General features: G+C 33.8%; 1 protein-coding gene across 1 annotated transcript in view; it reads right to left on the bottom strand.

Annotated features, from left to right (window-relative positions):
* The window catches only part of LOC149805586 (putative ATP-dependent RNA helicase DDX52), a 48428-nt gene extending 26483 nt beyond the window's left edge, over positions 1-21945 (bottom strand). Inside the window, exons 1-8 of the mRNA XM_089950220.1 lie at positions 21847-21945; positions 16646-16775; positions 15206-15453; positions 13300-13485; positions 10218-10361; positions 9516-9627; positions 2089-2161; positions 541-610 (exon numbers count right to left, since the gene is read on the bottom strand). Coding sequence (XP_089806346.1) covers positions 541-610; positions 2089-2161; positions 9516-9627; positions 10218-10361; positions 13300-13485; positions 15206-15453; positions 16646-16775; positions 21847-21933 — 1050 coding nt within the window. The 5' untranslated portion in view covers positions 21934-21945. The remainder of the gene's footprint in view (positions 1-540; positions 611-2088; positions 2162-9515; positions 9628-10217; positions 10362-13299; positions 13486-15205; positions 15454-16645; positions 16776-21846) is intronic.
* Positions 21946-27812: the final 5867 nt, after the last annotated feature.

Genomic DNA, 27812 nt, shown 5'->3' with positions numbered 1-27812 from the left:
ATATTACACTATCCTATCAAAGAGACATATGTATCCCTGTAAATAAATCGTGGACATAAATATTACACTATCCTATCAAACAGACACATGTATCCCTGTAAATAAAATATGTCATTATACCAATGAACTGCTTGTCTGTACAGTCATGTTTTGGTATATATTATCTAAATGACTTTATTTTTAGCACATGAATAGATGACTTTCTACTCTAAGTATCAAAATATTGTACATATATTCTATTTAAAGTCTGCATTGCATCTGCATTCATAACTGTAAATAACTGTACCAAACTAAAATACTGGATATCTCTTGCAAGAAGTTAACATAGTATTTACATGAATTCATCCGGTAACTATAATTGTTTGCATTACTGCTGGCCACTATCTTACAATTTCAAACCATATGACTTGAAATTATAGGTTGAATTTTTCCAGTCTGTACCTAATGAAGTCCCACATTTGAGATAGGGTCTTAAAGATTTATTAATTTGTGAATAAAGCCTGAAAACTGAAATCATTTAGACCTACATACTGTACTAACCTGATCACGGAATCCTGTCTTTCCCTCCTCAAAAAGCTTGTCAGATTCATCTACAACTAACCACTGCACACTGCAAAGAAAAGCCACAAACAAATAAATATAATGTATCAACATAATCTTACAATATCAGGGCCTGAAAATTATGTTCTCGACTCACTGGTCCAGGACTAATAGGACCAAAATTTGTCATGGTCTGTACAAGCTACCCAAAGAATGGAATAGGTTTTGCTTGTTTAAAGTGTTTAACTGCACATCAACATGTTAAAGGTTTTATCATATCGAGACAATTGGAGTTAAGTATTTTCCACAGGGATATAAAAATGACAGTTGACCTGGCCTTGTCCGCCGAACAGGACGGGAATTTGAACCGTCAGGCAAGCTAATGACTAAGCCACTATGGTCCTGTTGGCAGGAAAAATGCCAGTTATTTAATGGAAGATTCAAAATTATACTTAAAAAAAATGATTTTGCTAAAGTCAGACACAAACTAATATTTAAAGATTTTTATTCTGGAAAACAGACCATTATGGATAAAGCAGGTGTAAAATACAAATGTGAAAAGTAATTTGAAAAAGAAAGTAATATTTTTTTTGTAAACTATGTTTCTCCAAAAATACTTATCCAATCACATTAATTTTAGGAAATTACTCTCCACCATCTTTGAATCTGAAAGATAAAATGAAAAAATGCTTTCTGGCAGTATAGTTTCTAGGTGAAAGGAAGTAACTCTTTGAGATTAATTTCCCTTGTACCTGCTAAGTGGTCTCCCATGTTCTGGCTGTTTACTAGCTTAAGTTTGAGTGAAACTTGCAACTGGACACTTGCACTGGTGGGGAAGGGTGTGAGTCACTGATAATAATATGATCAAAAAGTATTTTCAGAGAAGCAAAATTTCCTTTAAGAAAATCCTTTTCTCTGTCAAATACATTACACAACCACATTAACATCAGGTGAATAGGAAAGAGGAAATACTTGATCATTCAACCTCTACCCATGTCACCCTGCAGAAGCACAATGATTGCTCTATTGAAAGGGTTAACTTCTCCTAACATGAGTTTAGCTGAACCAAATATGTCTTTATACATATGCAAAGGTGATCCCTGTGGGATCTCACCACTTGCCACGGCTTTACATTTGAAGTTTCCCAAACAAGCTAGCAAAAGTTGCAAGGCTGAGGTTGTGCTTTCCTGACCATTACTTGAGATATGACTGGCATCTACCAGTGGCTCAACAAGATTCAGCTTTCTCTTTGCATGGTCCCATCATGCAAATAAAAGCAGAAGAAAGCAGACTGTGCATACCAGTCAATGGACTCCACTATATCTTAAACTGAGACATTATGTTCAAAGGCTAGGCTCGTGGAAATCGCTTACATTTTGTGAACCTGAATCTTCATAAGCCAGACTTGATCCTGTGAGAGTTCAGAGTTAAGGACCTAATATCCCCCCTAGAGCCAGTCATCCTGACAATACACAATAAGACGGCATACATATAACATTATAATATAATCATGTCAGTAGGCATTAATTTTTCATCCATGTAACTTACCTGCTGAGTTTGATCAAAGGAGGATTCGGTTTCAACAAGTAAACAAGTCTATTTGGTGTGGACACTAGTATATCTGAAAATAAAAAAGTTCAAAGATAAGCATCAGTCTCTTTCCAAACTATACGTGACATGTATTTGCCTTTCAAGATGATGAGATAATTTGTCACATACTCATATAAATATTTTCACTATGATCTAATCACCATATTCTTTTGTGTACACAGAGTTCTGAGGGATTTAATGAAAAATGTAATGATTTATTCCTAACTGAACTATATTTTATCAAACAATGTTTACTTCACAAACAATTACTTTATATATCACAAATACATTCTTCACACAAAGAAAATCTCTACTGAAAAATTATCAGCTATAAAATTCATAGTAGATTATTTTTGTGGATGTATAATTTTGTAATTTTCTCTAAAAAAGAGGGGCTTTATGTTTTGGGTGAGATTTCAGCAATTGCTGATATTGAGGGGGTTATTTTAGCTGAGAGAACTAGTAATATTTGTTCCCCATAGCAAAGTTGTCACTTTAGTGTAGCCTATATTTCATCTTACTTTACAACACAAGACCGAGTACAGTTTAAAATGATGTAAATACTGTTCGGACTGGGAAAAATCACAAAGAACACTGAAAACAGCAGAAAGTGCCCAGAAATTTTAAATAGCATCATGAAATTTTCAAGTCTTAATCCGATTAAGTGCCGATTGTCTTTTTATCTCCAACTTGTAGGAGTGTTTTTTGTATTGTTAAAATCAATGAAAAGCAGCCTGTTTTTGTACTTTCACATTAATTACATCTTTTGTTTCAAATCACGGAGGTGGAAATTTAAAAAAGCATATCAATCCTACCTGCAAATATACTAGCAGCCATAGTTGAGTCACATTTCAACTTGTATCAAGTGACCAATCAAACAAAAACATTTTAAATATTATTATGTAACATAACGAATGTATCTAACATTATCATACTCATTTGTAACTGTGATCTGAGGTAGTAAGGGATGAAAGTGAAAGGATTACTAGGTGCAATAAAAGCATGGTTTCACAGATAATGTTCACTATGGAGAAGCAAGTTCCAAAGTTTTTAGTGAATAAAAAAATCCTGAATTGGCATCACAAGGTTTGCTCAAGGATTTGAAGCAATATCATGATTACCTGCAATGTAATCACAGCTGCAAAATTTTACTGATTGAAGAATAAAAATGTAAACTATTTATGTTTAAATAAATGGACACTGAAAACAAGAATCTAGTTTTGTTCTTAATCAACAATAACACATCTCTGTTTCCTGAGCAGATTTAAGGAAATATTTCATTAGTGAAGTGAAAAGATTGTAATTTCAAGAGTGGCAAAGCCACAAGCGACAATAAAAAATGGTTTTATTTCATGAGTGAAGTATTTCCTTTCATCTACTGAAAAAAGTTTATTCTTTTTTATTATATATTTTAAAGGCAAAACCTTCAATTTACATGGATTTGTTTCTCTGTTCTGTGTCATTCTGATTAACAGCTACAAATATACACCATTAAAAAGGTTCAGAAATTTTACAATAATTTTTGCACAGCAATCTTTGACAAATTTAGATTCTACATACAAAATGTTACAGTTTCTGTATTTTGTCAAATTAATAAATGTTTTCAATGGACCTTAAGGTACATTTATTTGTGTTAACAAATTTCTTGCAGAGTTTGATACAGTGAACAATACTGTACAAATGTGAACAGTCCAACAGACTTCAGAGTGTAAAATCATTAAACAACAAATTTTAATGATTGTGTATTTTCTTGTAAGGATTTTGTCCTCAATTTTTGTTTATTTATGCATTTAGATGTGAATTTTTGTGTTATGTTAAGCTTGAATTCAGTAACAGATGCAGCACCCAAATTTCACTTGTCACTTAATTTTGTTCTGCAATGGACACTAACCAATGCCTGCATCTTTCTATTGTTTTCAGACATGATTAATTGCAATGAAATTTAAAATCACTGCTGAAACAATTGTATTGCTATATGAAATCATGAGTATTTTTGCAAATGTGTACTGTTTATTGTTGCATGTAACAGGTATATGGCACTTCATGGGTGACAATGAATACACTGGTCAACAGTGAAATCATTACTGACTTGAAAAGGCCCTAATCTGTAGTATTTTGGTGTGCCGAACACGAATATAACCGTGAAAAATTTGTATTGGCTCTCGTTTTGAAGATATTCATATACCTCATTTTCTATGTTTCACTGTGTAAATTTCTCCAGTAGGACTGCAGCAACATCCGGAATAATGATGTAACATTGCATAATACCATCATGCTCACATCATCCACAGTTGATTGCATCATTTTCTGATGCAATGCAATACTAATGCCATGCGGCTGCTGAAGTAAGTTGACGTCAGCAGTGTACTATACATGTGTAGGCCTATTATACTAATGCCAGGCGGCTGCTGAAGCTGACGTAAGCAGTGTACTATATAAAGCCCAATCAGATAGGTTCAGCATTTAAAATATTTTAGACGTTGTGCGAGACAGTTCAAGCTACTGTTACATAAAACTTATTATTTTATCCATTTACGTACAATAAAGAACAGTAATGCCTCGAAAGTGTGTTAATACCGCGGACAATTTTTGCTATATTTGTGGGGAAGTGACATTTGCCAACCAGAAGAAAAGTATCAATTCTCAAGTGAAGAAGGCATATCATCTTTACTTCGGATGCAAGGTTGGTGACCAAGACAAGCCTTGGGCTCCGCATATATGCTGTGCTACATGTACAACACAGCTTTCACAGTGGTTGAATTGCAAAAGGTCATCAATGCCGTTTGCAGTCCCAATGGTGTGGAGAGAGCCAAGCAACCACCTAAATGACTGTTACTTCTGCTTGGTTCCTCCTCTTTCCGGCGGAATAACAAAGCGAAAGAAGTCGAGAATAGTCTACCCAAACATTCCGTCTGCATTGAGACCAGTTCCACATGGTGAGGGACTTCCTATTCCAGAACCTCCAGCAGAATATTCTCTTGATTCATCTGACGAAGACAAAGGTGAGTCGACCTGTTCTTCTCCTGGTCCATCAGCATGCAGTGATCCAGATTTTCACTGTGGTGCATCATCAACCCCACACAGAATAACACAGGAAGAACTAAATGACCTGATTCGTGATTTGGACTTATCAAAGAACAAGGCAGAATTGCTAGGATCAAGACTCCAACAATGGAATCTTCTAGAAGAAGATGTCACAATTACTGCATATCGAAAGCGCCACCAGCAATTGGAGCCTTTCTTCAGAAAGGAAAGTAATCTGATATTCTGTTCCGATATTGAGGACCTCATGAATGCTTTAAAAATCACTCATGACCCACAAGAATGGAGACTATTTGTGGACTCTTCGAAACTGAGTCTCAAGGCTGTGCTTTTGCACAATGGAAACATTCTTCCATCTATTCCAGTAGCATATGCTGTCCACATGAAAGAGACATACGATAACTTAAGGCAGCTACTGAATTCCATTGAGTATAACAAGTACAGCTGGCACCTCTGTGGTGATTTGAAGGTAGTTGCCCTTTTAATGGGACTGCAGCAAGGATATACAAAATACATGTGTTTCTTATGCGAGTGGGATAGCCGAGCAAGGGAAATGCACTACATGAGGAAGGAATGGACTCACAGGCAGAATGTAGCCATTGGAGAGAAGAATATCCAACACCCAGCTCTGGTTGAGGCTCAGAAAATCTTGCTACCACCCCTTCACATCAAACTAGGTTTGATGAAGAACTTCGTGAAAGCCATTGACCGGACTTTGCCAGCATTCCGATACCTGCATGAAAAATTCCCTCGACTCAGCGAAGCAAAGATTAAAGAGGGAGTTTTTGTGGGTCCTCAGATTCGAGAGCTTTTCAAAGATGACCGGTTCAACAACTTGCTGGAAGGTGACGCGAAACAAGCATGGAATGCTTTTCGCCTAGTTTCTACAAACTTCCTCGGAAATGTTAGGGCAGAAAACTATAAGGAACCAGTAGAAGACATGTTGATGAAGTATAAGAAACTTGGCTGCAATATGTCTCTAAAGATTCACTTCCTTCATTCCCATTTGGATTTCTTTCCTAGCAACTGTGGTATTGTTAGTGATGAACACGGCGAACGTTTTCATCAAGATATCGCAACAATGGAACAAAGATACCAGGGAAAATGGTCCACTACAATGCTGGCTGACTACTGCTGGACACTCCTCAGAGATGCTCCCGAACAGCTATACAAGAGACAGGCAAAGAAATCTAAGATGTAGTCAATGACTTGATTTTTTATAGGTAGGCTATTACAGTTGACCTTTTACTATTGGAATGCATTTCGTTATGTAAACATTAATTTCTTGCAGATTACAAAAAAACTAGAGCCAATTTTGCAATTTGACTGTCATATTCGTGTTCAGCACATAAAAATTGATAAGAATTGACTAATTTTATTTCAGTAACATGACTTTTGTAAAAATTTGTTGTCCAGTGATATTAAATAGAACCGATCTTATAAGTTCAGTCACTGACAATTTGCACATGGAAATATAATTATACAAAAAATAATACTCGAAGCCTGCATTTGTTGTTGGGGGTTCATTTTTAGGCATTCTTGAAGGTAACTTTCACTGATTTCATAAATCTGTGCTACAGGGTTACCAGTCTTTCACATTTTAAGATCTATTCATCCTAAGAGAGAGGTAGCAAGTCTAAATGTGGAAATACAGGTTTAAAGAAAACACATACGGGCATACATATGCACACATATATTTCCAAAATGGAATAAATTAGTTCCAAAAGTGATATTACCATAGTGGTTTAGAACAGAGACATCTAAAGCATCCTCGTGGCATGAAATGGGAGCTATTTTGTTGAGTGTTTTCCCAAAATTGTATTAAGTGTTGTTGTTGTTGTTGTAGGGTTTAACGCCATTTTTCAGCACATGATAGGCTATACATGGCGGCCAGTATTAATGGTGGAGGAAGAACCAGGGAAAACCCCGGAAAGAACCACTGACCCACAAGAAGCTACTGGCAAGCTTTCTCACATACCCACATTGGCCGAATCCGAGACTCAAACCCATGCAGACAGAGGTGAGATGGCAGTGATCCAAAACGGAGAGCACTTTAGACCACTTGGCCAGTCGGGGCCCCTGTATTAAGTGATAAAACTTTTGGCTACAATTACTTTAGAAGATAAAAAAAGTTGACAGGATTCATTATTGTGATCCAAATCTGAAAATGCTAAATCACTAATGGTTACCCTAAAGTACCCTGTAATATAGTATATTTGAGAGTGTAGGATACATTTCACACCAACTGATATGGTACTCAGGAGTCATCTATAGTTGCAAGGCTATGTCTTAATAATAATTTATTTCCTTACCAAGACAATTATTTTGGCGCATATTATTTTATCGGATTCTATATCATTGTTGTTTAAAACTAAACATTTTGAAAAATGGTTAAGGAGAAATTTGGAAAATGAGTAAAATCTCTAGAAACTACTATGAAAATCATTTATCAAATTTCTATAAACTGGGAAGCCATAACTAATAAACACTTTTGGCTAATGCCTCAGGTGTTCTAACAGTACAATTTTCACTGTTGCCCCAGCTCTAGATACTAGTGGTTTTTATCAAATGTTTGTTCTATAATTAATAATTGGCTTTGAACTATGGTGGTCTTCCTCTTATGATGCCACCCCATTCTGCATGAAAAGGTGGTCTAATGGAAGTATTAGACAATCATGAGTGGGCTAATATAGTTAAAATATATAACTTTGGTTTTCATGTAAATCAGCCCTGAACTGGTGGTGACCTCTTTTGAAAGTGGCCTCTCAAAGACATGTACTTTCATTGTTGCAGGAATGATTCTCTTAATCACATAACTTTGTTGTCATGTTAATTGGTATTAATTAGATAGTGGCTGCAATTGAAAGGGTCCTTTGTTGTCATGCTAATTGGTATTGATTAGGTAGTGGCTGCAATTGAAAGGGTCCTTTGTTGTCATGCTAACTGGTATTGATTAGGTAGTGGCTGCAATTGAAACGGTCTTTTGTTGTCATGCTAATTGGTTTTGATTAGGTAGTGGCTGCTATTGAAAGGGTCCTTTGTTGTCATGCTAATTGGTAATGATTAGGTAGTGGCTGCTATTGAAAGGGTCCTTTGTTGTCATGCAAATTGGTAATGATTAGGTAGTGGCTGCTGTTGAAAGGGTCCTTTGTTGTCATGCTAATTGGTATTGATTAGGTAGTGGCTGCAATTGAAAGGGTCCTTTGTTGTCATGCAAATTGGTAATGATTAGGTAGTGGCTGCTATTGAAAGGGTCCTTTGTTGTCATGCTAATTAGTATTGATTAGGCAGTGGCTGCAATTGAAAGGGTCCTTTGCTGTCATGCAAACTGGTAATGATTAGGTAGTGGCTGCTAATGAAAGGGACCTTTTAAAGACTCAATTTCCTCACTATCAAAATTCAGCATATACTGCATTTTAGCCTTTGGGCCTGATGAACTCATCAGCAGAATAACACGTGGTAATAAACTTAAGGAAAACATACCACCAGTGCACAATTTGGTTGTAAACTGGAATGTTTTCAAGGTAAACCATTTTTTAAATAATTGTTAACTGTGTGTATATATAAATAATGATTTGAATTTTTAAAGAAAATAACATCAAAGTAATCTTTAACCCAAGAATTTCTTATAAAACTATGTTTCTTAGTTTTAACCAAGTAATTTTCTAAATAATGTTAAAACACCCAACTTACTTAATACCTTAATCATATTTGTTTTTGAGGTGAATTAAAGAATGCAAATAACTGCTTTTGCTCCCTTAGGCTTTGTCATGATTTGATTGAACAGATGTATATAAAAATTGTCCTGAAAAAATTAAACTATTTATTTTTTTAAACATATATTCTTTTTGTGTGCATCATTTCAAATTTATTGGTGAAATTATGAAAAGAATGTGAAGATTTTATGGAAATGTGAAGATTACACCTCTTCCAGTTCCATTATCACATTGTTTGAGGTCTGCAGTTTTTATAAAAATGTTCTTAATATCTGACAGCATTCTTAATTTTTTAATTTTATGGTAAGTGACTCAGAACCTTAGGAATTCTTCTCATGTTCTCTATTTTTGTATAATTCCTGTGACATCACCCATACATTACCATAACAAGGCCAGATTAAAATGTGCTGTTATATAGAGTACAATTAATCGTGTTGAGGACGTGATTTAGTAGACATTAAAGATAAAACAAAATCACCACATTTCACCAAAACTATTCCATAAACCAATGAAACTGTGTCAAATACTATGCTTAAAAGCAATCTATTTTTTTTGGTCAGGTAATGTTTTCACTTATTAATGACACTAACTTGACGGAGAACATAAATTATATCATCACATTCTCACCAAACTTTTTCGATGCCTTAGCACCCAACTTGTTTACAAAGCTGGAGGTCTTGTTAATGTACAGGATCCTAAAACCCAATCCATCTGATAGTCTTTGAAATTCGAGATAGGTCTGGAATGAAAAGTACGCTACAATATCAATCATTCATGTTAAAAGATGTCAAACAGGCAGGCCAATCCTCAAACTTCTTTTTATGTCATTATTTGATTAAAAACTGAATCTCTTCCAGGTTGCTGAGGGTTTTTCAACTCTCACAATTATTTTGTTTGTTATAATTGTTTAATGCATGCGCAACGGATGTACATTCATGCAATATCTGATCTGAATAATGAGAGCAAAGTAATATTGTTTTCATGAAAGAATTAGCACATACTGAAGAAATTGTTCACATTACAGTATTCAGAAATTTATTTCTCTCCAGTTACATGTTGTAGTTTTTCCTTTCCCTTGCATGAACACACAACAAAGAAAATCTTGATTCATTTAAGTATTCACAGATGATATATACTGTCCTACAGCAATCGGACTCATGATATTCAGTTATCTTTCTGACAAAGTCAATCAACTGACGTCAAAATTACATCCTAAACATGCACTCAATAAATTAGACCTTGATAAAGTATATACAGGTAAACATGAGTACATTTTGGAAATCCTTGTGAAAATAATTATCAGTGTCTGTAACAATATGTCTACTGTACCTGTTTGGCCAGTTCCCTTGTTGGTGCCAGAACAAGGGCCCTCAACCCTTCCTTCCTGGGTTCTTGGAGGTGATGAAGTATAGGTAGTATGAAAGCTGCTGTCTTTCCTGAACCTGTTGGGGCACATGCCATCACTTCATGCCTCTAAAATTTTACCAGAAAAAAATATAATAAATCAATTCCCAAAGAAAGCAGTGTGAAATATGTTGCATAGTAAACCTAGTTCTTCCAGTATTTTAAAACTTCACTGTTCACCCTGAAATGTTTTATAAAGGAAAAATAAACTATCTTTGCATCATATCAATGCATTTGGGTGTAGGTGCTCTTGTAGAAAACAATAAAGACCATACTTATAGGTTACTGCATTTGTATGGGAAAATCTAAATGAGTTTTCTTGGATGGATACTGCACGACCTTGGGAGTGCATTATATCCATCTGACAAAATTAATTCATATTTTCCCTTACAAATGCAGTAACCTTTTTAGTATATAATCATTCTCTTATTCTACTTAAGGCATAGTTATATAAACAAAAATACACTACAAGAAACAAAGTAAATGAATTTATTCTGTATTCCAAATGAAATATACAAGCATAGATTCATCAGTACATAACAGCAATATTAATGCACACATAACTCTGCCCATAAAAATTTGAAATTAGTCATGCGCTTGACATCATTTTGAAAAGAAATTGTCGTTTTAGTGTACTTAAAATTGAAATTTAGAGTCATATTGTGAATGAATGCAAATACAATAATTTTTCCATTTGGTCTGGAATGAATGGACTTTGGTATTTTTGTTGATTGACCTAAATTTTTCTGTGTCAAGCCTACATGAAATACAACTGATTTAAGCAGTGAGGATGTGTCTTCACTCATCAGCATGTGTGTCTCTGTTCTGTCATTGAATGTTTGGAATCATAATGTGGGGAAAATATGAAGTCTTTCAATTGTCATTATTCAAAAGTTGTTATGGAATAGAATGTTTGTTTCATTTTGAGTGCAGTAAGCAGGATGTTATTACACTTGGAATGTAGCCAAAATAGACGTTCAATTTTGAAATGTGTAATCAAGCTTTTGAACCCATGACATAACTCATGTGATTTGAACTTGCAGAACTAAGAAAGCACATTCTGAAGAAATTCAGGATGTAAAAGTGTAAGTATATTTTTGCCATTCTTATTACCAGCTAAAGAAGACATGTTCATGCCTTGTCACATGCATGCTCTTTGCAATTTTATTACTGCTTCTATCGCTAGCCTAAATCCAAAACATTGTATAAAATATGAATGCAGAATATTGCAAATGGCAGTCCACAAAACAGCTGCTTTAGTTCATTCAGAAACAAATATAATCAACCAAAACCTAAAGCATCTACTACATGGGTGTACATGATTTGTTTACAAAGTAGTTCATAATACACTATACTAATATTGGGCACACATGCATACAATATGAAGGTGTTCAATATCATAAAATATTACATGATTCTGACAATGTAAAGTTAACGAAAATGAGTATATAATAATTACCCATATATAGTAAATGATGACATTCCAGTAGAAGAAAATACAGCTAGCCCCTGTTATACAACAGTAGATGTGGTCTATAAATGCAGATCATGTGAAAAACGATCAAAAATTATAAGAATGAGTGTATTTGTATGGGGTGGTGGTGAGTGGTGTGTTAAAAAAAATGCTAGTAAAATGTATAGCAATACCATTAGTTTATGTAAATTAGTGAAGCTTTTTCACTTCATGGTATTTATATATTTAATTTTGTCCAGTAATATTATTTAAAAAGGAAATAAAAATTTAATACCGAGATTCACGATGTTTTATTTCAACCCATATTGTCATACACGATAGATTAGACCATAAATAAATGTAACTGCAAATTTGCCAGAATGAACTTTCTTGATGATACCCAACATACCAGTCACAGAATAAACCTTTCTTTTTTACTGAATGTCTCCATTGAAAGATTAAATGTCTCAATTAACTGCTTATCCAAATGATTTAAGTGAACAGTGCTCTGTCTTAATTCACTAACAAATAATGATAATATAGAATTCCTTTTGAATCTAACTGAAAGTGACATAAGCTACATATAGTGCAGATGAGCATCTATTATTGAATATCACTATTTCAATGATCACTGGATAATAAATTCTGGACCACAGTGCAACAGATCAAAGAAAGTGGCAGCCTATAGCATGCCTCCACTAATTTTGTCTGTGATGTTTCTGTCCTGGTGTCAACAAACAATGATCAACGATACCCTGGTCCTTTGAATGATTGGTTACCTGTGTTTATGGTGATTAAGTCACTGATTTGCTGGTGTGCTTTAGTGCTTAAGACAAATTAAACAATCCTGTGTACTGTAACCAAATACAATAGTTGACAAGGACCAATTACATCTGCGGCTTATTTGAGATGGGCAATTTTGTGTGTGCAATAGCCTGTTAGGAATTTAATATTCAACACTGCCTAAATAGTGGCTAATTAGAGTCAAACAGTGACTGCAAAAACATGCATTTGTGATATGCAAATCATGTGCAGTAGTTTTTAATTAAAGTTTTCAGTTCATAGATTTTAAATTTTTTTTTATTACATAATTTTCATAATGTGGGTTTTTGGGTCCATAGTGTTACCACATTGTATCTGGAATCATGTTATAATGGTAGAGAGCAAATTACAGTTCTGTCAGAGAAATACAAATGCAACAAATGGAAGTTATAACTTTTTCAAATCAAAGTAACATGAAAGTATTATTCTAAACTATGAACAAAATGATTTGCAGTTGGAGAATACTTCCTTCTCAAGATGGGAGTGAAAAATCTTTCATCCAGGCACTTTTGTTACATCAATTTAATTTAAATTCTTGAGATATCAATATAAATAGTTTCAAACAATAATGTAAAATGTAATTCAGATATTGTGACATTCATATAACAGGAGTCTCGATAAACAAGGTAAATGTCACTTTTAGGTCAAAATAGGTGGGTGAGGTAGTGAATAGGTTGGGGGGAGGGGTGTGGGTAAATGTTAAGAATGTTGATAAATTATATTTTCACATACATGTAACATGGCTGGTATGGCTTGCATCTGTATTGGTGTGGGTATCTGATAGCCCACAGCCTTTATATTCTTGATGATTTGTGGGTGGAGCTTGTACTGTGAGGTTAACTCTTCAAAAGTTACTATTGGAGCGGGGATGTCTGTTCCATGAACATGGATCCGATGCTGATTCCTGATGTGGTTAATCTGAAGAAAAAAACAACTATATATCATAGAACCCACAACACTATCTGAGAAGTGAAATATACTGACTATAAAGACAAATGGTTCTTAATTACAGGTAGAGATCAAACGACATGATACAGTAAAATCAACAATTTTAATTTTTTTTTAACTTTTTGATTGAATTACGCAAAAAAAATGTACAATCAAACTGAATGCATTTTAAATTTATAAAGTTAAATAAATAACAGTGTTGAACGATAATGAATTTTAATACTTGCATGATTCTTTTTTTAATACAAAGGAACAGATGCATAAAATTAAATAAACATTAGCAGCACAAAAAACCAAAGTTAGGTATGGTTGTATTTGTGAAGCATAAAGGTCACATTCTGATGAAGAAGCCATCTGAACTGAATTGAATTGAATTGAATTTGAATGCTTCTCAAATTTACTCACAGGTTTTCATTTCTAAAAGGATCTATCAAGTATATTCTATCAATTTTGGGAAGTCTTTTAAGTCAGATGGTCAAATCATACAGAATGTATTTAGCAGAGATTTGATAGTGCATTCTAGCCTCACTCACATTTTGCCAAGACTTTAAAAAAAATTCTTAAACCTGTGAACAAATGGTGAAAAGTAAAAACTAAAGAAAGAATAAATAATGGCCATAATTACAAAATATCAAAATTTAATGTAATGATTTCCTAAAAATGGGAACTTGTGTGAGATTTTAAGATCAGAGGAAATTTCTCAAATAACTGTAAGTGCTCATTAGTACCATTAGTGCAGAATTTATTTCCTTAAGTATGCCACTGAAAATAATGAAAATAAATTTTAAATGTTAATAAAGTCAGACTTTGGAGACCTGTCTGCCCATATTTATGGCCAACAAAACTAGTCCATGTGTACAACAACAACAGGCAGAAAAGACACCATAGCTTACCTACACCACTGTTTGTGAATAAGTTTTTGTCAGTGAAAGCCAGTCAAATATTGAAGAGAAAACTGAATACATTAAAATTACCATATATACTCACTTATAAGTCAATTCCAACTGCAAGCAACATAGACCAATCACGGCCATCACATAATACCCTAACAGATCAGGGTCTATGTCGTTTGTTCTACACACTACTCCTAACAAACTGCTGAGACCTATATCTTCTAATGCATTATGCAATGGCAGATCTGGGTCTGTGCAGTTTGCAGTTATAAGTGAGTATGATGCTTTGTGTAAAAAGTCTTACATTACTTTTGGTAAACACAACCATACACATAGGAATGAAAATACAATAAATAATAAAATATTCTTTCTTTTATTTGCAATATTCCATTTAGCAGGCATATCTCTTATTTCAAAGACTTTATAGTTATAAAAAAGTTGGTTCATCATTCTTCATCAAACTAAGTTCACTCTTCTGAGGTGCAGGAACTGTTTATGCATTATGTTTACTAAATATAGTTTGCATTTCTCTATAAATAATAGCATAGAATGTCCACTTATGAAGCAAATTTTTGTACAGTAAACACTCGATTTACACCTATTTGACTTACATCTTGCATTTATGTAAATTAATATTAACACCCAAACAGAAAAATTCAGAGAACAGACTATTCCATAAGATCTTCTGGTCTATTACCAGAAGTGCTACAAAATGAAAAGTATGAGTGATTCAGAAAAAAATTCTGAACCTAGTTACTGACAATGTGAAATTATAAAAGCAGACTGGGTCACTTTACCTCTTCTTGTTTTATTGTTGCTAGTTTTTCAGCAGTCATTTTCTTGTTTTTTTTCTTTTCGACTCTGGTAGCTGTCTGCACAGAGTCATCTCCCTTGTCACATATATTGCCTAGGATTTGTAGCTCATTATCCGAGTCTTGATTCAATCCATTTTCCATATCTGATTGCCTGGAGCCAGATTCATGACTTGATTCTTCTGACTCATCACCATAGTCATTGTCTGAATCACTGGATTCATCATCAGACACTGGAAGTATGAGCACAGTTATTGGTCACATTGGCAGAGATTTTCTATACCGAAAAAATGCATGAATTCGATTAAAATGATTACACCAATGAGATTTCAATGTAAATAGTGAATATTTACAGCCTTGTCTCATTTAACCTGACACATACTGTGCCCATTCAAAAGATCAGTGTCAAAATCAAACAGTTTTATAATGGCATTGTTACACAGAAAGATGGTTGGAAATTTAATTAAGCTGCATAAATCAGGCACATGGAATTTTTGGCAATTTGTCAATTTGTTCCTTGACAGGGATGGAATAACAAGTCAGCCTTGATGCTGAATGTTTTTTTATAAAGTTTATTTTGTGAAATTCCATGTTTACAAGGTCAGCCAAATCTTAGCAAGATCACCTCACTAATATGCGTGGAACTAACTCATAACTGAACTCACAAGAAATTATTATTAATGAAATAACTTACATACCAAATATGATCAAAATCTTAACAAGCTCAGCCAATCTGATGCAAGATAGTTAACTAATATGGATGGCTGTTGTTAATAACTGATATTTGTACTGATATAAGTTTATATACCAAATTTAATCATACTTTCATCAGAAATAAGGTCTCAAGAATTTTCAATATAAAAATTGGTTATGCCTTTCGATCTTTATCAACAATTGTTATTCACATCTGTGTGATCCCCATCTAGAAAGGCCAAGTCTCTAATAAAGCCACTTTCCAACTTCAGTTAAGGTGACCTAAGAAAATGGGGCCACTGTAATGGAACATATAATTATCTTTTTTTGTCTTGAAACTTTTAAAAAGACTAACAGACTTATAAAGAGCAAGTTGGAACCTGTCACAAAACCACAATTTAAAGATGACCTTTAGGTGATAAGCCTTCAAAAAGTCATTGACACCTGTATAAACATCAGGATACCATCCGAATTTAAAAATGTATGCATCAACAAAAATGTCACTTATTTGCAAACCAAACAGTTTTCAACCAAGCAATGCATCCAAAATGTTAGGTAAGATGTATTTTAAAGAGATGTGGACTTGAACAATCTTGAAAATAATCATATTTCTTCAAGAGAGATAGTTCTTATCATTTTGAGAAAATCAAGAAACTTTGTAGAAACGAAAATTATTATAAAAATCTGCGATGATAAAGCGATTATTTTGTTCATTTAAAGAAATATAATTACCTCTGTTTTTCTTTGGCTTATCTATTTGATGATGTTCACCTTTTCTCTTTCTAGATGGCTGAAATAACGGTGTTGGCTTCTCTTGATTTTCTTTAGTGTCATTTACAACAACTGGTGTTGGTCTTTTGATCTGAAAAATGAATATATATACGTTATTGCACCATTTACACATTTACAACAACTGGTGTTGGTCTTCTGATCTGAAAAACGTATATATATATATATATATATATATATATATATATATATATATATATATATATATATATATATATATATATATATGTTGCACAATAAATGAACAAAAATTCTTATTATTTTGAACATCTGATGATCCTCTTATTCAATCTTCATTTATCTGGAAAGATAGATATATGATTACTTCTATTATGCTGCTGATGTTTGCAGAATAAGTCAATGCTTTGAATAATCATCTTCCTCATTAAAGTTTTGGGTCATAACAGTCAGTCTAATATTGTATGATATTATTTCAGTTAATAAACATACTGTGCATATTTGCACAAAAAATGTTTGCCTTTCAAATTTCTTTGGCTACAGCTACTGAAAGTATAGTTTCTGTAACATGGTCTTCAAAATGTCAACCATTTCATGATGCTCCTGTTCTTCTGACTGGCAATATGCAGTTCTGAAATAAAGCATGTTTGTGTAGTGATATGTTGCATTGACAGGCAAAAATGATAACTTTGACCACTTAAGGTATGACTGTAGCTTTATCATCTGAGGGGTAACAGTAAATGATATTCCGCAGATGGATATCACCAAGGAGAATATTCATTTATGATTTCAGTGGTGCTGGTTGAAGCATGTAGTAATTGTCATTGTGGGTTTTAGGCCATTTTTAAGAACAATATAGTTAGTATAACTGGTGAAGAACTTGGGAAAGTCCCAGCAAGAACCACTGAGCCACGGGCAAGATTCTCACTTACCCATCCTAGCAAATCCCATGACTCAAACCCAGGTGAAGAGGGATGAAATGGAAGTGATCGATAAAGGTGAACCCTACAGGTACATGGGGCCCCAAGCATGTAGAAGAGTGCTTGCAGTTAAAGATATGAGAGAGAGAGAGAATAAACATCTCTAGTCAAGTTAATAATTTCTTTTAAACAGAAATTAATATATGAGAGAGAGAGAGAGAGAGAATAAACATCTCTAGTCAAGTCAATAACTTCTTTTAAACAGAAAGTGATATGAGAGAGAGAGAGAATAAATATCTCTAGTCAAGTCAATAATTTCTTTTAAACAAAAAGTGATATTTTAAAGAAACCACAAATTTATATATCAAATTGCATAGGATCATTCTGACTCAAGAAAGTGAATCAATTTGAGAAAACGCTGATTACAATAATAATTTATATTCATGCTGTCACCAATTTAATATAAACACCATTACAACAAAATAGGGCATCATTACTTGTCCAATTCATTGCAGGTGCTTAAATAATACTCAATGGAACACTGTTTCTTTGAAGTATGTCAGAGTAGCATTCTGAAGGGCTGTCCATTTTACAAGATAATTGAAATGATGTTGTTGCTGTAGGGTTTAACGCCAATTTTCAGCACACAATAGGCTATACATGGAGGCCAGTATTAATGTTGGAGGAAGAATCCAGAAAAACCCTGGAAAGAACCACCGACCCATGAGAAGCTACTGGCAAGCTTTCTCACATACCCACATTGGCTGAATCTGAGACTTGAACCCATGCAGACAGAGGTGTAATGGCAGTGATTCGTAAGAGAGCGCTTTAGACCACTGGGGGCCCCTTTCAGTTTGGTACAACTGAGAAAAGTCAATGATGGCTTGATGAATAGCAAAATATCTCAGAAGTAAAACAAGCATTAGAATATGATCATGTGCCTTCAAAGAGAGAAATAGCAGAAGGAAATTGAGGGTCATGGGTAAAACCAAGTATTTGGAAGTTACATACCTTTTCTCTTATATAGTATGAAAGAGAGGGTTCTATGTCAAAATGGGTCACGGGCGTCATCTAAGGTATTTTTGTCACTCTCTATGATTTTTTTCATTCAGATTCGCATTGAGCACCTGTGTTTTATACTAATGAAGGCAAATGCACAGGAGCTTGTATCATTGCTTACAATTTACCTGTCATATATCTACTATATAATAACTACAAGGGAGGACACTTCTTTCCCTTCTTGTGTGACCTATTTAAGAATAAACGCTGATATTTCAAGCTATGCTTTGCAAAGCTTAATAAAATTGGTACCCATACTTAGCTCAGGCATTTGAATGTGTATCCCTATATAAGGTTTGACTTATTATCACACCTTTAAGGAATGCTAGACCATTTCCCCATGCCACTGCTCCACATGGCCCTGATTGCACCTGCTTAATATGCAAGTAATCATGCTGAATGTAATATTGTCCTCTCATTGGTTAAAAGAAAATGATGTCCTACATATATTTATAACTTATTTCAGTTGGCCAATGAGAAGGCAGTATTCATCACTTTGTTCTTGCATATTAAGCAGGCATGATCATGGCCATGTCGAGCAGTAGCTTGGAAAAATGGTCTGGCATTATTTAAAAGTATCATAGTATGCCAAACTTCAGATACGTATTAAAAGGTGACTTTCTGAGCTAAACATTAGTACCAAATGTATTACACTACACGAAATGTAGCTTGAAATATCAGCATTTGTTCTTAAACAGGTCGCATGAGAAAGGAGAGAAGTGTCCTCCCTTGTAGTTATTGCATAGTACATGTATGACACGTAAATTGTAAGCAGCGATATGAGCCCCTGTGGGCAAATGTGCTGGTTCATGCAAAATATATTAAAAGCACATTTTCATTCTCCTGATATATTATAATTACTGAAGCTACTTTGTTCATTTCCCCATACCTGTTCCTTATGGAACACAGCTGTGGGTCCAAACAAATTGTTAAAATTGATTTCATATTCTCCTAGTCCTACAATGTAAGACATAGCACATGTTGGTTTTGTTTAAGTGCTATGTATTACAATCCAAATAATGACCTTGTATAGCGTGTTCCAGTGTCATTGACATTGGAATAAGTAGTCAACATTTCAGGAATATCTCGCATTTGGCAGCATATATCGACACTCTTCCACTAATTTATGTGTAATTAATATACTTACTGTGCTGTCTTTATCCTGGCAGAATGAAAATATGACATTAGCAAATGGATGTATTCCTCGCTTTCCAGTCAATTTTAATGTAGGCCAACAAAACTTGAAAATTGGTCCATTTCTTATGTGAGAATTTGAATTTATTAGAGAAAAGACATCAGAGCAAGCAAAGTCTGGCTAAAACATTATGACTTTACTTTGTAGAAAAGCGGCATTATTTTATTGTCAGCTGTGTGAGATATTCCTGAAAATTTTACTTTCGTTATGATGTTAGTCGACATCAAAACACACTACACAGTGTAGCGATAACAACACAACTAGAGGGCGCTTCAGTCAGACCAAGTGCCACCATTTTACTATTCTTTTAATTTTCATTGGATAATTTCATGAATAGCGGGAAAATTTTACGTGATAACCTGCGCAGCGGAAACCAATTTTTAGGGCTTTTTTTAAAAACTGCACGTTATTGGTAAGAATTTGATATGGCTCAAAGAATATTTTCATGACAAATCCACAAAACGTGTGGATCATGGAGGGTTTCACACAGGAGAGATTTGTTTATGCATCTAAATATAAAGTGGTACTTATCTTTGTTTCGTGGGAATAGGGTTGTATTATAACATACCCTCCAGCTCATCTCCCTTGAGCACCTGGTAGAGGTCTCAACCAGTCTGACGTTTAATCAATAAAATCACCTTATCAGTATAATAAATATAAATATATTTGTAGTACATTCAGGTGATTTATTGTAAGGTACTTTACTGACAAAAAGTCAGACTCCTTCGGTAGCAACTATATACTCTATGAATATAAATATCGTTGCTACCGCTATCGGTAACCAGCAGTTTGTTTTTATTATTACTGCTACAAAATAGTATAAAACCTGTTTGATACCTTTGGATATGAAATGAATATAGTAGTAAAAAAGATTAATACAAATTTATACTTGTATCTTCACAGATGATATGTGATTGTTTTCTGTTTGAAGAATAAGACCCCACCCTCCTGCAGAGATTTAAAAGAAACGTTTTAAGTTTTTAAAGTTATTCACAGTTCAGGCTGTTGTCTGTGAGTTATTGTAATTTTACATTGTTTAAAATATAAGTTAATATTATTATGACAAAAAATGCCAGAAAAATCCAACTATGCAATAAAGCAAATGCAAAATAAAAAAATAAATATAAATAAAAAGTATATACGGTGCTGTATTTAACTTTCCACAGGAAATATTAGAGAAAAATAAATATTTTATGTAAACTTTCAGTCATAAAAACAATAGTTTTAGATGAATAAGTCTAAACAAATTATAATATAAGTAGATATTTAAAAGGAATAAATAACTGAATTTTCTTGTCACATTGTCCATATAGATTTCTTTTGAAAAGTAAGGAGGCAGATGTTAACAATCCCCTTTTTTCACTTTCACATGAAAAAAACAAAACAAGCTTTAACATAATAAGGCTTTTGGATTCGACATACACTCATAACTGTAAATTCTGAGTACTTAAAGCTGCAAATTCTGGATTGGCTGAGGCATATTTCCCCAAAATTTCCTTTTATATACCACTTAATTTGTAAACTATGCCTCAAGACAGTCTGGTTATATTCTCAAGTGACTGCTTCATTAACCCCCAAAAATTTTCCATTACTGGATTTGTTTTTAATATATACACTGTACAAAAAATGCTTACTTTTTGAAGAATTCTTTTTTTGCATGCAAAAATATAAGTTGTTTGCACTTGCTATAAGCAAAAACCATATATTATATTTGCTAATTTGTTATTTCTGATGCTTTGACCTTCTCAAAACTACCATATTAACCCGAGATGAAATTTTTAATTTGGCCTGTTATACCTACACAGCGCTGTTAGTTAGGCAGTAAGACCCTGACGCCCAAAACATAAATATCAGCGTCAAGGTCTTACATGTAGGACTGACTACTCTATGACTGAAAAAGGTTACTCTCTCTCGATCTCGGTCACTTGAAACATATTTCTTGCTTTCTGTCGTACAACGGATCTTTATATCGTGTTGAACGATTTCTGTACTTATATGTGAATATGTGCCACCTTAAGAACTTCTGCATCCCTTTGGAAACGTTTAAAATCAAATCTTGCTCCTGCACCCAACATGCGAAAGAAATCATAACCGTCCATGCTTGTTCCGTACAGTAGTATTTGAAGCGAGTAAAGCTATTCGGATCATCGTTCAGTCATTTCCGGAACGTCGAGAAATATACCTGCAGGTATAAGGTCACACTGTACAGTTTATCTGGTGAATTTTCATCCGACAATGACCAGTTACAGAAAAATGAGAATAATTTTACACTGAAGATACCAGTAAAAACAAACTAATGATTTTTGTAGAAAGCATACATGTGAGATATTGACTGCAGTAATCAGGTTAATTCCTGATGCAACTGGTGGTTTTTATACTGAACCAACACTGCCACCAACCCCTAAATTTTACATTCATTTTTGACAAGAAATAGCTATTTTGAATATTTTTCGGTGACAAGGCAGCTAAAAGAATCAGTATGTGCCTTATGCATGAATAAAGTTCACTATTACTATAACAAATTAGCATACTTTTCATCACCCCTCAACCATCTAGATTTTTAGATATTTACCACTGTAGCAGACACATAAATACGTAAGCCAAGTCGGCAGGTCATTTTCAGCCCCAGTTACGCATTTGATCTCCAGTGCTCATCTGTGACAGGCAGTCACCAACAAACCAACCTATTTCCAAGCCTAACTCAAAGTAAATTTAAACCACATTATAGATTTAGCTTATGTGTGAATTTATAAATTGCTAGGCTTGTGATAATTAGGTTCATGCCTTCTACCTTAAAAATTAGGGTTGTCTAAATACGAAACTATCCAGTGAGACCTAATAGGACATAGAACACAATTCATTTTACTACATGTTCTCTACATTTGTTTCTCAATACTGACCTTTCCACTGTGTGACAATCAATACAAATCATATGTTAATCAAAAATACCTTCATAGATGACTTCACGGTGAAGTTCTTGTCAAAGGTTGACCTGCATTTTTTTAGAGAGGCTGGACTGTCAACAGAGCAGCATGTAAACAGAACAAAGTTTTCACTTCCGGATCATCACCAAGGCCTAATTACTCAATGTGCACTCTCGCCGAAATACACATGGAAAACAAGACCCTGAGCTCATATTCTCAAGAATAAACAATTACCTTTAAATCCCTAAAAGAAATGTAAATATAACTCTTCTATCTTAATCAAAATGAGAGTGGAAAAAATGTTCTAAGAACAGACTAGAACGCTCACCAGTTATTATGTACTTTTGAGAGAGTGACGTATGTAAGGTGAAATTGTTTGCATTTAAAGCATGCACAATGGAGAGAATGTTGGCATACCTCTATGTTACATTAATGTAAGGTGGATGATATTTCTTTGGTTATTGTACTTTTGGAAATTGTACATGCTCTAAGCACACTACTAACTAAAATGACTGCTCCCTTGTGCTAAAAAATCGGCCTGAATTAGTCTAAAGTACACTATGCATAGCAGCCTGAAATTGTTTGATAATCTGATTTAATTTGGGTAATATATCCGTCAAATCTGTGAAATAAACGATTAATCTGAAACATTAATAACGATAAAATCATTCTAGAATCAATGATAACATCTTTGAATATAAAATTGTTAATGATTTTGACTAATAATCTGATACAATTTGGGTAATATACCCATCAATTTGATGAAATTGTTTGATAATCTGAAAAATTATGGGTAATATACCCATCAATTTGATGAAATTGCTTCAGAAACTGAACAACTATGAGTAATATACCCATCAATTTGATTAAAAATTGATTTTTATTCTGTATCAGATTCAATGATTTTATCAATGATTTTTATTTTTATTCTGCTTTGACTTTATCAAGGATAATATTTATTCAGAATCAGGTAATATTTTTTAAGCTGATTAAATTCAATACACGAATGTGCATAATTCAGAATCTGATCTCTATCGCATAATATAGTAATAATATGTTCTTGACACAGTTTATTTAATTGTTCCTGCATTTACAAAAAAATCTTCATCGCCGTACTCACCAATAATTATATTGACACTAAATTTTTCCGCCTTGACTTTGTCAGAGGTGGATAGTGTCAATATTGTTCTGACTGCACTTTCAAATATCTCTTTGCTGTATACAAAAACTCTCACGTGTTGGTACGTTATATAATATCCTTTGATTAAATCAAGAAATAATTATTTTGTAAAACGACAACTTCGACTCAGAAAAAATATTCTTTTACTTTCCTTGACTCTGTCATGAGCGGGAAGATCTACAAAAAGATCTATGGTCTTGAATACATATTTTCTTTCAACAGTTTGTACGCAAGTCAAGAAGGCGCCCATTCTGGTCAGTAAGCTTAAAATGTATCCCTGATAATAGCGGGTTATGACATCGCAGATAAACCGGGCTAATGGGTTTTTGTAAGATCAAATATCCAAGGGGTTCTTGAAGTGTAAATGTATATAAAATATATGCATGTTGAGCCTGACTGGATTTTTCAAGATGTATTTGATAATTGCATCACATACAAGATTAACTGCTATTGTTGATGTTATATTTACAATTCCTGGTGAAATATGACGACCTAGACCGTATTGATCATTGTTATATTTGAGAATAGCTGTGGGTGGGGCTGTTTTTCTCCATGCATCCACAACTTTCAGAAAATATTCGTCGATAAAATAAATCGTTGACTGATTTTTTTAGTTCGTCGACATTAAATCCTGGCAGTGCAAATTTTGATAGATCTGCCTGGGTTATTTTATAGTATTCGAGAAACAATTGTTTAAGGTGTACTTTTCTATACATATATAATTGTCCTAAGATTACAGATTCAACAATAACTAAATTGACATGTGCAAAGTTTGATGCAACTTGATTTAGATATTGTATCGTTTTTAATGATCTATTGTTTTATGTCGTAATTGTAGTATTGTGTGACACTAGAAAATAAATTTTGTAGAGTTGCAAATATAGTTCGATATTCATTTTTAATTTTATTCACACATTAAATAATAAACTCTTCATTAGGAATTTCAATTAAATCTTCAACAGTAAATAAGTTTTCTGGTGGGCTATGAATTTCTTTACCATTATCAACGAAATAATATGTATCATCCCATGAATATTCTTTTTGATATTTTGGAGTTATTATAAATATTGTTTTTTTATCTGTGACAAAGTCAACGCGTTTAGGGTCTAATGGTCCTTGAGATACAGGTGGTACTTCTGGTCATCCAAATGCTGTCTGGATTGACGGTATATATATAATCTAGAGAGTTTATTTCCGTCACGGCTGATAATGATGGTTTGTGAACAGTGATATCAATTTTATATTCTTTTCCTGTAATAGATTTGATTCTGCATTGGAATTCATTGTTGATTTCTTGGATTTGATATCAACCTGTGGAATTATGAACAACTTGCTAACCTTGTGTTCCATCTGGTATATGTTTATATGAAAATACCAAAAAATTATTTGCTTGCAACCCACTGAATGCATTTGATCTAATATTTGGACAGCTGTGATGTACTCGTAATTGTGCTAATGGCATTTCTTTCACTGGAATTGCATTTGGAAAGTTAATGCTAAATTCAGGATTGGCTAAGCTTCTGATATCATTGTGGTTTTCAACCGAGTTGTATTAGCGACGATCTGTTGTAGTAATTCATTTGACGCTGACATTATTATTATTATTATTATTTTCTAAATCGGACGTAGATTCTGATACAGTCTCCAAAGGTACATTTATAACTTTGTTGTAAATCTTAATCATTGCTGTGAACTAGCTAGCTGATGTTATGCCATCGGTAAGGCCTAATGATATTAACCAAGATAATTTTGAGTATGCTAGCAACGCTGTATACAATTTTATTATATACTCATGCAGGTTTGTATTTGTACATGTAGATATTTCTTTTAGCGATATATTAAGAATACCAGCAATTGTTGTTGCAGCTGAACACACAAATTGTTGTAACTGATATGATGTCATTATTATTGTTGATAACAATACACCGGTTCCAGTGATAACAGCAGATGACAAATACACAATTATGTCAACGACAACTACACATATTGAGGTGTTTCAGCGACAAATTCCAGACACCACCACTAAGACGCTGTGGTTAATTTTTTTATCAGATGGTTCCAGCATAAACGTTTCTTCGTCTGCTTTATTTAACACAATAGACACGGTTCCAGAAAAAAATATCAGTTGTATGATGCCATAGATACGTGGCAAATGTACTAAATTTTGCACCACTGAACACGGACAGCCTATACATGCCAGTGACTTCCGCGGTATGTTTGATAGTGTTATATTGCTGTGACTATGTTGATGTTCCTTATGATAATGTGTATACCACGTTGATGATCTGCTTGTGAGGAATTTTAATGAGATTAATTTTTTAACGATACCAGGAATTCCACTGATAATAGCTTCTAGTTTTTTTTCTTCTAATATCATTGATATTACTCTACGCTATTGTGATTAGATACGAAAATGATTTAGGATCTCTGATAACACCTAATCGTTGATTAATTGTTTTAATGTCTGTCACAGCTGTTTTAATATCATCGAGTTTTGTGTTAATTTCAGAGAGTTTCATATCAACAAACAACGGACTTCCAAAGAATGCATCTGTGATTTTACTCAGTTTTTGAAAATTTCTATGAAGATTTGACAACATGTTTACGTGAACGTCATACTGAAATCACAGAATGGTTAATTTGTTATCTACTGTAGTATAGTTATCATCTACACACCTTTTGTTATGGCATCTTCATTGGATGTTGTTTCTCTTAAAACAACTATTTTGTTTCCATTCATGTTGAGTTACACTGTCATTGTATCACCGGTGGATCGTAAACGATCAGCAGCACTTTTTATAATTTCATTTCTTATAGTTGCGATTGATACATTTGAGTCTCTGATTCTACCGCCGTCAGTAAATACTGGAATCTTATTCTTTTTAGCACCGAGAACTCGTCGAACTATGTCGAGCCAGTTAATGTTACTTGTCTTGAAAACACCGTAATTATCCTGAAAAATAACAACTCATCCCAGTCAACTCCAGAGAGGTTCATAAGATCAGCAAGATCATCTTTAGTCGCGTAATTCGATAAGTCAATTTAATCTTCTTTTTTCATGTCTTTGATAGATGATATTCCATAAATATCAACCATTGTATGATTAGTAATTATTTAAAACATAACTTGTGTACTCATGAAGAACTTTATGAGGCGCGAAGGAAGATTTTGATAGAGTGTCAAGCACAACAATTACTTAACGGCCACATATTGGCGGATCAGTTATTGTCTGTATTGGTAATGTTGAATACCAGAGCAGAGTACTTCAGGGATCGTCCTGGGCTTCGCCAATGTCGCAAATTGCGATTTTTTTTCCTTATTGGCGACAAAAATATCCCATCTGGTGATTTTTTTGGCGACATACTTTTTAGTTATTTAATTTGTACATACAATCACGGATTTGGACTGGATAAATTAAAAGGCAGAACGAAAGGAAGCCACAAACTTGACTAAGCAATGCATTGGTATCAATCTGTTACACAAACAATCCTTTGTTCTTATTGACAACCCCATCTTTACAGTGCATTGTTACATCATAATCTGCTTATGCTGACATCTGGGCTGAGTACTGTATGCTGCGATACAGTCAATCATGCTACCGCACTATACCTACAACTGACCGACTTCTGAAGACGCGAATAGAACAGATACAATTAATTGAATGGCTAATCCTTCTGTTTTTTTATACATATACGAATACAATAGTTTTGCTGAACCTTCACAGAAAACTGATAAGCTTTGAAGTACCGACAACTGTGTATAACTACAAAGCAAATGGAAACAATCTAAATCACAATTACATCTGTCGCCAGTGCAGCATTTTACTCATTGATCTTTTCCTTTTGCCATCAGTCCTGTGTTACGGCTGCAGAGA

This window comes from Sinohyriopsis cumingii, chromosome 2, assembly GCF_028554795.1.
Source record: "Sinohyriopsis cumingii isolate HCF-2022 chromosome 2, ASM2855479v2, whole genome shotgun sequence".
NCBI lineage: Eukaryota > Metazoa > Mollusca > Bivalvia > Unionida > Unionidae > Sinohyriopsis > Sinohyriopsis cumingii.
This window is presented reverse-complemented; position numbering and strand designations above follow the sequence as displayed.